Below are 12109 nucleotides of genomic sequence, written 5' to 3' on the forward strand. Positions count from 1 at the left end.
TTTTCGTTGTTTCACTGACAGCTTGGGCTCTTCTCATACAGATAAATTCCTGGCGGAAACTGGAATGTCGGTGGACTCGTCTGACGTTCGGTCTCAAGGCCTCAGACGTGACTGTGAATAGTAAAGACAACATATGCAAGACAAGTGCAGGAACTGATTTAAAAAATAAAATGTGAGAAGCAGTGTTCTGGCCATCTCCTGACCATGTGACTGATCTGCTCCCACAGGCGGAGGACCTGAGGTCTCTGGGGGTCTTAGTGATGGGTGATGGGGGGAGGGATCATGGAAATGTTGTTGTGGTGAAGAGGAGCTGAGTTGTGAAGCAAATCTCTCTGGTAACTGGTCGGTATTGCAATCGGCACAATTTTCTGCAAATGAGACTGAAGCTATCCAGACGGGTCTGTCTGAACTGAGTGCACACATATTTCCTACTTTAGATAACTGCATGACGTTTAGTGAAGCCATTCTGAATATTACAATATAAATTTGACACCCTTAAAATCAATCTCCAAATTCTTCTTTCCACTTTGTAAGAACTGTTTTCATTAAAGAGATTAATTGTGTTGAATGTGTCTGCACTTGTAATCTCTTATCTGTTTGTGTTTTCCCAGCTTATTTCCCCTCTGAAACACTGATTGTTTTCTACCTGGTTCATGAATGAATGAACTCTGCTGCTGTGTTTTATACCGCCTGCTGCTGCCCCCTGCTGGTCACACTGACACATTGCAAAAACACCATTTGCCATTGTTTATTCATAGCATCGTTTTGTTTACATATATATTTACATATTCTCCAAGTTGAAAACTGTTCAAGACCCACATAGATTAAACATGCATATCAAACACAAAAACCTGCACAACACTTCCGTTTCAGTGATCCAGGGCTTATTAGATGATCTGCTGGTGGAGCACAGTGTGTGTCTCCACCTGGCTGAGCTGCTGAGGTCTCTCTGGGCTTCAAGGGTCACTTTGGGTCATGTGCAGACAGTCTGGCTCCTCTCCTCCTCATCTCCTCTGCAGGTAACCGATCAGGACTTTCTCAGAGCTCACAATGTGGCCGGGCTGCTTCAGCTCCATGGACTGCAACTTCTGAATGCCTGACAACCGAAAAGAATTACAGATGTGAGAAATTAAAAAAGGAAATATGGGTTTATGAGTGTCAGTGGTTAAACGGGTATACATTTACTGAGGGTGTGATCATTTAATTAATTAAAAAAAAGGGACAAAATTAGACAAAACTACACAATTTAATCCTGATTATAGCAAGTTATGATACATAACCACATGTGATTACCAAATATCAACATATAGCTGGGATTTACGACATAATACTAATGTTGGATTAATGTTATGTAACTAAAATTAAAAGATGTAGTTGTTGTTTGATGATTGTTTTTTTTCCAGACACTGATAATTCTTCATATTAATATTGTATTAATATGAATTTGTATACATGCAGTTCCACGGATGTCCAATAGAGGGAGCTGCAGCGCCATCAGCCTTCTCTCTTCGCTGTCCACAGCCTGTTTACTACAAGAAGCTCTGCTGAAAATGACCTTTTTTCATTCACTACTACTTTAATTCATGTATTTGTTTTACATGTTACGTCCTGCTGCTGTGGCTGCTTCTCTGCTCTGAAAGCATTTTCTCTTGTTAGGGTTGCTCTAATGTCTGCTCTGATTGTATGTTTGCTGACATGCATTGTCACTTTCAAAGATGAATAAATCCCCCTGTAAACAGAGTGAGAGGCGCTCCTGTTCCATAAACGCTGTACCTCGCAGCAGGGCGTACCAGCTCTGAAGACCCTGCTTCAGAACACTGCTGTCGTCCTCGGACACAAACCTCCGGCCGTCTGGAAACCACGAGACACACACATGAACAAACACACACACGGCAGAGTGATGGAGGTCCTGTCAGCATGTGTGTATCTGTGTGTGGTCTTTGCACTCGCTGAGCGATTGATCAGAGTTATCGAGTACAGCAGATGGACTCCTGTACTCGATAACTCCAAGAACAAGCAGGAACATGGCTCGCAGCATTTATTTAGCTATTTAACCATCATCCATCCTTGGTGCAGAATCAACTCAGTTTTAACCTGCACCCTGCGAGCGTGCAGTTCTCAGTTTCTCGTTCTGGATCAGTGTTGCCTCATAGTGATTCACCTGATCATCCAAACTGACAGACAGTAGAACCTGAGACCCCCCCCCCCCCCCCCCCCCCCCACAGCAGCAGAGTGCTCTGGATGCCCCTCATGTCAGTCAGCACAGGTGAAAACCCAGCAGTGTTTGTGTGAAATGAGACGACAGGCTGAAGCCTCAGACTAATGAAGAGAAGCTGTGCTGCAGCCGCTGAAACTCACGTTTTCCCTTCAGGTACATCATGGACTGAGGACCCCAGTGGACGTTCAGCTGAGAGGAACACACACATGTGGGTCATTGAGTGTGCTGCAGGGAAAATGCAGTGTGTGTGTGTGTGTGTGTGTAGAGGTTTTCACCTTCTGTGCATGGCAGGAATCCACCAGGAGGAGCGTGATCAGAGCGCACGTCCACACAGCTTTATCCGACAGTTTCTGCAATTTGACCCAACAGAGGAAGAAAGAAAAAGAGTCGTTCAGATTTAACTCAATCTGAGTTTCTGTGTTGACGTGCACAGTATGGTGAGAGTCACACGGAAAACCTAAAAAGCTATTTTACATATGATGAAAATGACCTGTTTATCTCAGATCAGAGTACCTCCTCATTAAGGTGGCTTTACTTCTACATCCATGTAACTACTTCTAAACATCTGGACACAGTCGAGCAGAACACCTCAGAGTGACAGGAAGAGGAACAGAGATAATGATCACGTCGGCATCACTTCAACCAGAATTGCTTAAAGTCGTGGTCAGTTTTCAGACCAGGAGTCTGAAGCCTTTATGACTTAAGAAATCACTTTTTGTGATTTTCCACCAAATCAAATTTGGACCTGGAGCTGCAGGACACACTAAACCTTTAAAAAGATGCAAGCAAATTTTCTAAAGTTCATGTATGCAGTAGTTTATGAGCAAAACCTGTATCTTATATTCTATTGATGAAGTTTCAGTGAGGGAGAACATTTCATTACATTTTCAGCTGTTTTAAACCTGATTTTAGTGGCTTTATCCATCTTTTCCATCATTTTTCAAACAATTTTGACATTTTTTTCAATAAAATACAATAGAAATATTTTAAATGCAATATGAAGGGAAATGTAATCATTTATTCCTTGCTCCACACAGAATAAAAAAAAATTAAAAATAAAACGGATAAAAACTAAATAAGTAATTTTAAATATGAATATATACAAGGTTTAACAATGGCTAATTTAAGCGCAGAAAGGATGAAATCAACCAAAACACACTGATTACAGAGAGTTCAGAGTCTTGTGGCCACAAGAAGGACATTTTCATCTATCTCTTTTCTAAGCAGTTGTGTTTTTTTTTTCCATGTTAAAGCTTTTCCCCCAGATTTTCAATTATTAAGCCTTTAAAAAAAAAAAACTCTTCTTAAATTCAAGAGATAAGAGTCATTTTGAAAAGTGTGATGTGTGAAAAAAAAATAGAAATCAGTAAAGTTCCAAAGAGCCACATGTGGTTCTAGAGCCGCAGAATCCACACGCCTGGGCAACAGGAACAGATGAATGAATGGAAATGAAATATATTCTACACAAAAATCATCAAATCATCAAATTTCAATCTCAATCATTTCAAAAGCAAATTTCTGTTTCACAATAAAGAAACTTTAAAAACACGCTCTTACCATATCTGCAGCAGAGAGAGCAGGAAGTGCAGGTGCAGCATGAGTGAGCCTGCGTGCATGGGTGTGTGCGTGCGTGTGTGTGTGTTTGCGAGCATCCTTCCAGGCTCCTTATATCCCTGATGGCGGGCAGCGGTAACAGGTTCGATCCTGCTCCCTGCGAGGCCTGGCAGGACTCCTGTTTACCACCGAGCTCAAAAACAGCACAAAAACACACAGACGTCACAGCCGTGATCCTCACCCGGGAACATCAATGTGAGGGTCTGCTGGGAGCCCTGAGTGTGTGTGAGTGTGTGTGTGTGTGTGTGTTTGTGTGTGTGTGTGAGACAGCCTCTCAGTCAGAGACACAGGTTATTCCTGTGCTTTATTTCCGTTCGGGCATTCCTGGCAAGAGGAAATGACCTCTGAGAGAGCTTCAAGAGCGGAGCATCTCTGAGTGTACGGCAGGCCTTTCATCACTGATGCATCTCGTTCATTAATGAATACACTTCTGCTATCAGGTGGGACGGCCACTCCACCGTGTAAACAGGCACAAGACTCAACTCAACAAAAGAAATGACTCAGTGACGTAAAACATAACAGATATAATTGGTTTGTTTGCTGAGCAAAACAACTCGCTGCTCACTCTTTCCATGAAAATAAATCCCCGCTTTGATGGTTCTTATATTCTAAAGCTTCTCCATAAAGATCAATATCACCGTCCAACTTCACATTGATTGCAGGTGTTTCATCCTGTAGACCAGCGGTGTCACACATAAGGCCCGGGGGCCAAAACCGACCCACGAGAGGAGCCAATACGGCCGAACAGCCAAGCAAACTGTAAACATTTCAAAGAAAACATCGGTTTTTTTTTTGTATGTTTATTTTTTTAAGATTTTTTCAAAGATGCCACCATGAGAGCTAACAAACTAGCATTAGCCTAAAGCCATGCTGACAGGGGGAGTCTGTAAAAACATGCAGAATATAGTTTCATCATTTATACTCTGCATCACCACAAAGAAAAAAAAACTTACATTTTAATTTAGCAGTCAGCCAAGGGTTCATTTGTTTTTATAAGTTAGTGAAACTGACCTTTAAACGGGTGAAGACATCTGGCAGGCGGGAAAAGTCTCGACACCTCCTGATCAGTCGTCTCCAATCCAAAGATTTATTTTTCAGAAAATGACATAAATGCAGAAACGTTCACTCTGCTGCTGCTGCTGCTGCAAAAAAATCTCATTTCCAAGGATGGATTCAGATTCAGGAAACTTTATTTTTCCCACAAGGAGCCATTCATATACAGCCGCCTCACTGCTCAACTCAAAGCAATAATCAGTGGAAACAAGAGAACTTTAGATACGAGGCTGAGGGAGATCTCTGACAAGCAGATAAATAAATAAAAGATAAGCGCATAAAATAAGGCAGAATTAAACAATGAAAAATTATAAGACTAATAAAATCAGTAAATAAGACAAGAAATGAAATATATCCTCTGCTAAAATCCCTTCAAGGTCATTTAAAAGTCATTTAAAATGGGTGTGGTGTTTAGAAGGAAAAACCCGCTGCAGCAGGAAACTGAAGTGTTTCCCTGTGGTGTGTGAGTGTGTGAGGGGAACGTCAGAGAACTCTGGGTAACTAGTGATCCGTGTCATATAATCACATCTACGTCTCATAAAGCCGACTGTACTTTTCTCCCAGATGCTGAAAACACTCAGACGGCAGAGGGAGGCCAGAAAACACTGTGAAGTGATCATGGTTTCTGCCATACATCAGACCGGGGGAAAGAAGCTAAAACGGGTAGAATTTCTGAAAAGGAAGAAAGTTTTTGGAATGAGCCACCTGGCCTACTGGCCACCTGGTTTCAGGAAAAGTCAAACATGACTGCCCCCCCTCCAGACTGAGCAGCACCTTGATGAAGAGTTTTCCTTCATCAGTTCTCTGGTTCTCTGAATCGGCTGCAGGTGTGAATGATTGTGTTTCTCTCCATCTTCCTCTTGACCTCTGCCCTCCTGACCTGACTCTCTGATCCACGTTGAGAACTTGAACCCATAAAATGTGTGTTTTGTTCATTAATTCTCGACAAATCTTTGTTTCTGGTGATTTTATTTAGGCAGAAAAGATGAGAGAGTGAGTCAGAAGCTGTGTTTTGTTGACAGACCTGATATGTGGATCAGGGTCTCTTTCTTTGGGTGTAAACAAATTTAGCACCCAGTATTGTCATAGATTTGTCTTTTTTAAATGATGAATGCTTATTTCTCAATAAAACATTTCAGCAAATATTATACTTTTGAAAAAGGATGTTATTATTGTCTGATTGTTACTGGACTTTCAAATTTAACACCAATTTGCAGCAAACTGAGAATATTTGATCCGTTTCTGTTGTGTTTTCTTTCTGTTTTAGTTCCAGTGTTTCAGCTTTTAATGGGGAAATGTACATTTTGTGCTGTTATGGTATTGCATGAAGGGTCTGAACAGAAAGTTTCATATAAATTCTTCATACGAATCATAAATATTGATGAACTGACAATAAAGTCAGTTTTTTAAACTGATTTTTTTTTTTTACTTTTATACCACATTAGCAAATTATTATGTTAGAATAGAATAAAATAGAGTGAAATTCTTTCTTGACAAGTGTTTGTTGACTTTTATATTGTAGTTACAATTGTGTCATTTATCCATAATGTGTCATCCTGAGTAAACAGAGTAACTGAAGCGGTCCGGACTGTAGTGCCATTTGTTACTTTATTTCACTCCATTCTCTCAGATCAAAAGACAGCATGATAAGACGACGGCGAGCGGTTGGTTTGGAGCAGAAGTCCTGATGTACAGGAGAGCAGAGAGATCTGGAGTTCGTACTGGAGGCAGACCTCTGGCTCCCGGACCGATCCGCCGACGCCCCGTTGGTCGGAGCCGGTAATGGGACAAACACAGACTCGGTGGGGGCGGGGGTGGAGGGCGGGGGGCGGGGGAAGGCTCGTCACGGATTGGCCAATTCGTCTGACGTGACGGAGGAAGGCAGGCTGTCCAGGGCTCCCATCTCTGGAGGGACAAACATGGAGGCATCACTGAGAAAAGACACAACGCCGTCCGCCGGCAGAGCGTCCGTACCTTTGAGTTTGAGGTAAGACAGGAAGTCGATGACGGTGTGGATGACGTCTTCATCCGGTATTCTGAGGGAACCTGTGGAGAAACGACACGGCGGCGCTTGTAGCACGGACTGTGACTGCGGCTGTGTGTGAGGGAGAGCTTCAGACACACACACACCTGTCCTGAAGTCCTCCTCCTGGCCCATGTCCCTCTTTCCAGCCAGACCCGGTTTGTCCCCCAGCATCCTGTGTCCATCTATCCCATCTGGAGCCCAAACAGTGCACGGGTCATTTCACAGGCTCAAACTCAGCACACTACCAACAACTGAGCGTAAGAATGATTCCTACAGTTAAAAAACAAAAACACTGACATGATCAGGTATCCCACTGCATCGGACGTTAGACGCACACACACATACACGATGCACACACATCTACCTAAGCCTCTTCAGAGGAGCTAATGGACATCTGGATATTTCAGCAAAGCATCAGGTTTGTCACTGTTTGGTTCAATTTCCAAACTTGTACAGACCAGCTGCAGGGCTTGGCTCGTGGAATTGCAGGACAGCGACAGAGAGAGATGAAGGAAGCACAGGATGGAGTCCCATATCCAGCAGAGAGAGGAGAGCAAGAGGAGGCACAGCGGCGGAGGAATGGGCGGGAAATGATGGAGGGAGTGTGTGTGTGTGTGTGTGTGTGTGGTGTGATCACTGACGGTGATTAAAATTAGACTGTGAAAACACTTCCTAAAGTCATGAGTTTCACACAGAGTGTTTCTGAATTACTACGCACGGAAATGCGATGCTTGTTGGCGTTTATTTCTGAAGTTTCCACTGCCAGATGCTGCTGCTGCTGTGGGCGGAGACATTTCCTCAGCTGGCTCGCCGTCATTTGTATTTGTGGACTTTATGGAGCTGTTTCGAAGGGATTTCCATGTCTTTAGCGTGCCGGGACACTAGTGGGGGCTGTCAGTTCATTTCTTTCATGAAAACACACACTCAGTAAACAAGTACTTGTAGTACTGTGTGTGAAGGTTAGTGTTACCATGGACAAACTCGACGCTACACCGCCTCCACAGCAGCCTTGAAGCACATAAAGAGCAGAGCGGAAAGAGGTCTAAAAGATGAATATATCTGTATGAACTGGACTGAGTTTTGATTTAATGGATTTTTTTTCTCACTTTGGGACGAGTTCAACAATACAGTTTCATAAAATGCACAGGTTTAGTTTACTGAAGGTGAATATTTAGTGTTTTCAGTGAGATTCAAAGTGTGTGTGTGTGTCTTCTCACTACGTGACAGTCAGAGGTGACTCCAGTGGAAAACCGTGGAGAGGCTGGAAGTGTTTGACCAACCTTAAGTGCTTCCCCATTAGCTGGAGCATGCTTCAGTCAGTAAACTGCGCCCTCTCTTTATGCGCGTTGTGTTTTAAAGTCAAGCTGTTTTATCAAACCACCGCTTCTGCTTCCACGCCTCCAGGAATTGGAATTATGAACTGAGCACCAGGGTCTGAAACTTTTACTATCAAGTGCTCGTTTTTCCATCCATCCCAATAAGAATAGTCTCAGAATAATATTAACCATCCAAATGAAAATGTCTACACACACCAAAACCGCAGGTCATATTTCAGTTACATGTGTTTGAGTGAAAATCTGGAGGAGAAAGTGCCGGCGTGTCCAGAGCCCCGGCTCATTCTAGTTTTATTCTCACTCAGCGCCTGGCGTGTTTCCTACTTTGGCCACCGGAGCTGGTCTGGATCTAAAGCCACTGCAGATCGTGGGTGATGCTGCTGCTCTAACACACACACACACACACTCTTCTGTTGTGTTCTGTGTTGTTTCTCGGTGCATGTCTTTGCTCCGGTGCAGGCGGAAATGCAGCCGTGGGATGAAAACCGAGCGGTGCGACGGCGGACGTCCTCCTCTGACGGGTGGCGGAAGCAGACACACGGACAATGTTGAGGACAGAGCAATTCGCGGCCTGAGCCCAAGGCCCTGCAGCGGCCAGGAGATTCTATCTTACATTGAGTGACCAGCTCGTCTCTGCCTCTGGCACTGGGAGAATCCTTTATCTGAATTAGGTGATCAATACGACCTGAAACACAGGATGAGGCAGGAGCAACCTTTACCTGAGCTTCACACACACGCACACACGTATCCACACTTGCATAGACGCACACACACACGCACATACACACACACACAGAGTGTAAGGACCCAGTCCTTGCTTAATGTCTCCTCTAAAAGTAATGAGCCAATTTTGAAAAGACATAATGAGAGAAGCCGCAGTGGAGACGGTGGACTGGAGCGAGGACACACACCGACACACGCAAACACACACCCACTGACACCTCTCAGTCACACCGCATGAGCTCCGAGGGCCATTTTCTTATATGGACACCATTTTCAGCCAGCAGTTGAAAAGAAAGAACTGCTCTTTTGTGTGTGTGTGTGTGTGTGTGTGTGTGTGTGTGTGTGTGTGTGTGTGTGTGTGTGTGTGTGTGTGTGTGTGTGTGTGTGTGTGTGTGTGTGTGTGTGTGTTGTCAGTACTTACGGGGACCCAGCAGGTATCCAGCGCTGTTCAGAGTCCAGCCTCGCTTCTCCTTCGCCTGCGGGAAGCAGAAGCACGGAGCAGTGAGACCGAGGACGAAAACTCCCGATCCGAGTCCAGATTTAAGATTCAGGATTCAGCCAGAGCAAGTTGAGCTCATTCAGGTCATAAAGTTGGCATTTTAAAGCCAAGAGGACTCAAAAAATAAAGAAACACTTACTTCTTTTTTCTTTGCCACAACATAACACAAAAGTTTAATCTCTTTAAATAAAACAAAGCAAGAGACCCTGAACCTTAGTCTCTGCTTCACAGATCAAAAAGTCCGTGGACAATTTCAGATAACCGTGTATTGATGAACCCTAAACTGCCAGGGAGGGTGTAGTGTTCAAATTGTCGCCTTTCACAGATAATCACTGCCATCAAGGCAAAACTCCCTCACTGAGTCTGTTACATCCATCGGTCTCTGAACAGGCAGTGGACTGTCGAGTAATCTGATTACCGGTAATATCACGTTAAAGTGTTTTACAGATTTTAATGAATGCATAAATACGTTTTACACCATACAGTACATATGTGTGCTTTAATTCTGACCCATGTTCAACTTCAGCAATTAACACAAGAACAGAATATTAAAAAACACCTCTGAAAATAATACGGCACCGTTCTGAGCGGAGCGTGTGTTTTTTGATGAGGGAGTAAACGGAAACTTTTCTTACAATCAATATTGTAGAACTTTAAATGAAATACTGGGGTGACTCGTCTATTTCTCAGTGATTTTCCTGATTGAAGCTACAAACTGAAACATTTTTTTCCACGTTATTCCCGTCCGGAGGGCTGAATTTGTGCCAAACTGAGAGAATGTGATTTTGTTTCCTGATCTTGATCTATAGTCTCTTTTGTTCCAAAGATCATAACAGCTGCTTCACAAACATCAAATTACTATTTCAGCTCACACCAAGTGGTGCAGCTTTAGTGGAATATTAAACTTTATGAACTCTCATATCAAAAGATATTGTTCTCCCATCAGGAAATCGCTGCTCTTTAAGTTCAGGTTGGAACAAACATCTCACTTTAAATGGCAGAGCCAGTAAGATATAATATCACTACTCTCACATAATCCTAAATCCACCAATAGAATAACTAGTTTTCTAGTTACTTCAGTTACTTTCTTTTTAACTGTAAAAGAATTACAAAATCTGACTTTCTGTCATGAGAAAAGTTCAGTCAGTGATTTCTCTGTCAGGTCATCCTGAGGCCAGATCAGACCCTCCGGAGGGCCGGTTTTGGCTCACAGGCCTTATGTTTGACACCTGAGCTAAATAAAAACTGAAAAAAGCCATCATTAACCTCTGCACATGGCAAAAACACATTTAACTATTATTACTTTAGTTTTTCTATGTGTTTAAATTAAATCACATTCATTATTTACATTTTCAATTTTAATAGTTTTAGTCTGTGTGGTAAATGTACAGTTTGAACCATTTGTAGAGAACTCAAAGTTATTTAATTTCCAACAATATCTTGCTTTTTAAAAAGCCATTTAATAAGGAAAACAACCAAGTCACATTATTTCCAATTTACATCTTTTAGAAAGTGCCCAACTAAACAGACACTGTGGCCTCTTTCTCAGCATTTAATAAAAAAAAGCCTCCAAATGGGACAAAATGATCAGTGCAAGTCTTCAAAAAGGTTTAATAATCTTTAATAAAATGATGCGTCCTGTTATTTCATCTACATATAATAATTAGTTTTAGGAAACTAGAATGCAGAAAAGACTAGCTGTCTCATAAAGAGTTAGTCTGAAGTTAAATTGGTTGATATAAATCAAATTTAATAGTAGATTTAATTAATTTAAATAGATGTTGATCAACTTTTTTTTCTTTTTAGGAGTTTTGCTAACTGGAATATGAACTACTGAGGCTGAGACCTCACAGAGCAGATGTTTCTGTCCTGCAGCCCTCCATGTGAGCCGTGCGGTGTGCGTCCTTACCGCGATGACCAGCCCGATGCTCTCTGACAGAGCTGCGCAAAAGATGAGCGACACGCAAACAATCCCAAAACACCTGTGCATCTGAGAACAACAAAAACAACAACAACAAAAACCATGAATAAAAACCTTAAAAATGAACGCATCTTATCCACACGAAGCGTGGCTTCACTGCAGTGGAGGGCAGGAGCGGGGCTCACCTTTGCTCTGCTCCGTGCGTCCTGTGCGTCCTGTGCGCTCCGGGTCTGCAGCAGTGATGGGATGAATCCAGGACTCCCTCCACCTTTTATTGGCCCTCCGGCTGACCCTGCTGCTGGCGGCTGGCGTCAGCAGCCCCTCCTGCAGACACGACGGCCACATCCCCAGCGCAGCCACAATGAAACTCAATAATATCACATAATGCCGTCATCAGATTTTTCTTTGTCGCCCTGAGAGACCTGGGATTGAATTTTAAAGGAAGAAAAATAGCTTCTCGGTCCTAATCTGATATGTGACTGTAACGTGATTACTGCATGCGTCTCTGAAGGACCACATGTCGATAGTACATCCTAAATGCCAGTGATCACCAATTCCATTCCGCATGATTTGTGTTCATTGCCTTCATTTCTTCTCTTTGTGGCGTTCACAGCTGATTTTCAACAGGGCTGGCCCGAGACATCTTGGGGTCCTCAAGCAGGATACCTTTTGGGGGCCCCACAATGTAAATTATGGACAGTTAAAACACAAAAGCATATAC

The 12109-nt window shown here is 43.0% G+C and overlaps 1 protein-coding gene across 2 annotated transcripts; it reads right to left on the reverse strand.

The window, feature by feature from the left end:
• Nucleotides 1–6686: 6686 nt before the first annotated feature.
• gal (galanin/GMAP prepropeptide) lies at nucleotides 6687–11639 on the reverse strand. 2 transcript variants are annotated; one of them, XM_030096592.1, is made up of 7 exons: nucleotides 11574–11639; nucleotides 11377–11457; nucleotides 9390–9444; nucleotides 8859–8930; nucleotides 7016–7102; nucleotides 6860–6931; nucleotides 6687–6790 (listed from the first exon to the last, which is right to left on the reverse strand). In XM_030096592.1, the coding sequence occupies exons 2-7, from the start codon at nucleotides 11455–11457 to the stop codon at nucleotides 6729–6731; spliced, it is 429 nt and encodes a 142-aa protein (XP_029952452.1). In that variant the 5' UTR covers nucleotides 11574–11639; the 3' UTR covers nucleotides 6687–6728. The 2 variants fall into 2 exon arrangements, with proteins under 2 accessions (XP_029952452.1, XP_029952453.1); XM_030096593.1 differs by lacking the exon at nucleotides 8859–8930.
• Between the last annotated feature and the right edge of the window lie 470 nt (nucleotides 11640–12109).

Source organism: Salarias fasciatus, chromosome 7 (assembly GCF_902148845.1).
Source record: "Salarias fasciatus chromosome 7, fSalaFa1.1, whole genome shotgun sequence".
Lineage (NCBI taxonomy): Eukaryota > Metazoa > Chordata > Actinopteri > Blenniiformes > Blenniidae > Salarias > Salarias fasciatus.

Bases quoted from the DNA above. Each gene is read 5' to 3' on its own strand.
- gal (XM_030096592.1), bottom strand. From the start codon at position 11,457: ATGCACAGGTGTTTTGGGATTGTTTGCGTGTCGCTCATCTTTTGCGCA. The intron at 9,445-11,376 runs GTAAGGACGCAC...TGCTTCCCGCAG, and splicing joins GCATCGGGCTGGTCATCGCG to GCGAAGGAGAAGCGAGGCTG. The intron at 6,932-7,015 runs GTGTGTGTGTGT...GTTTCTCCACAG, and splicing joins GGAGGAGGACTTCAGGACAG to GTTCCCTCAGAATACCGGAT.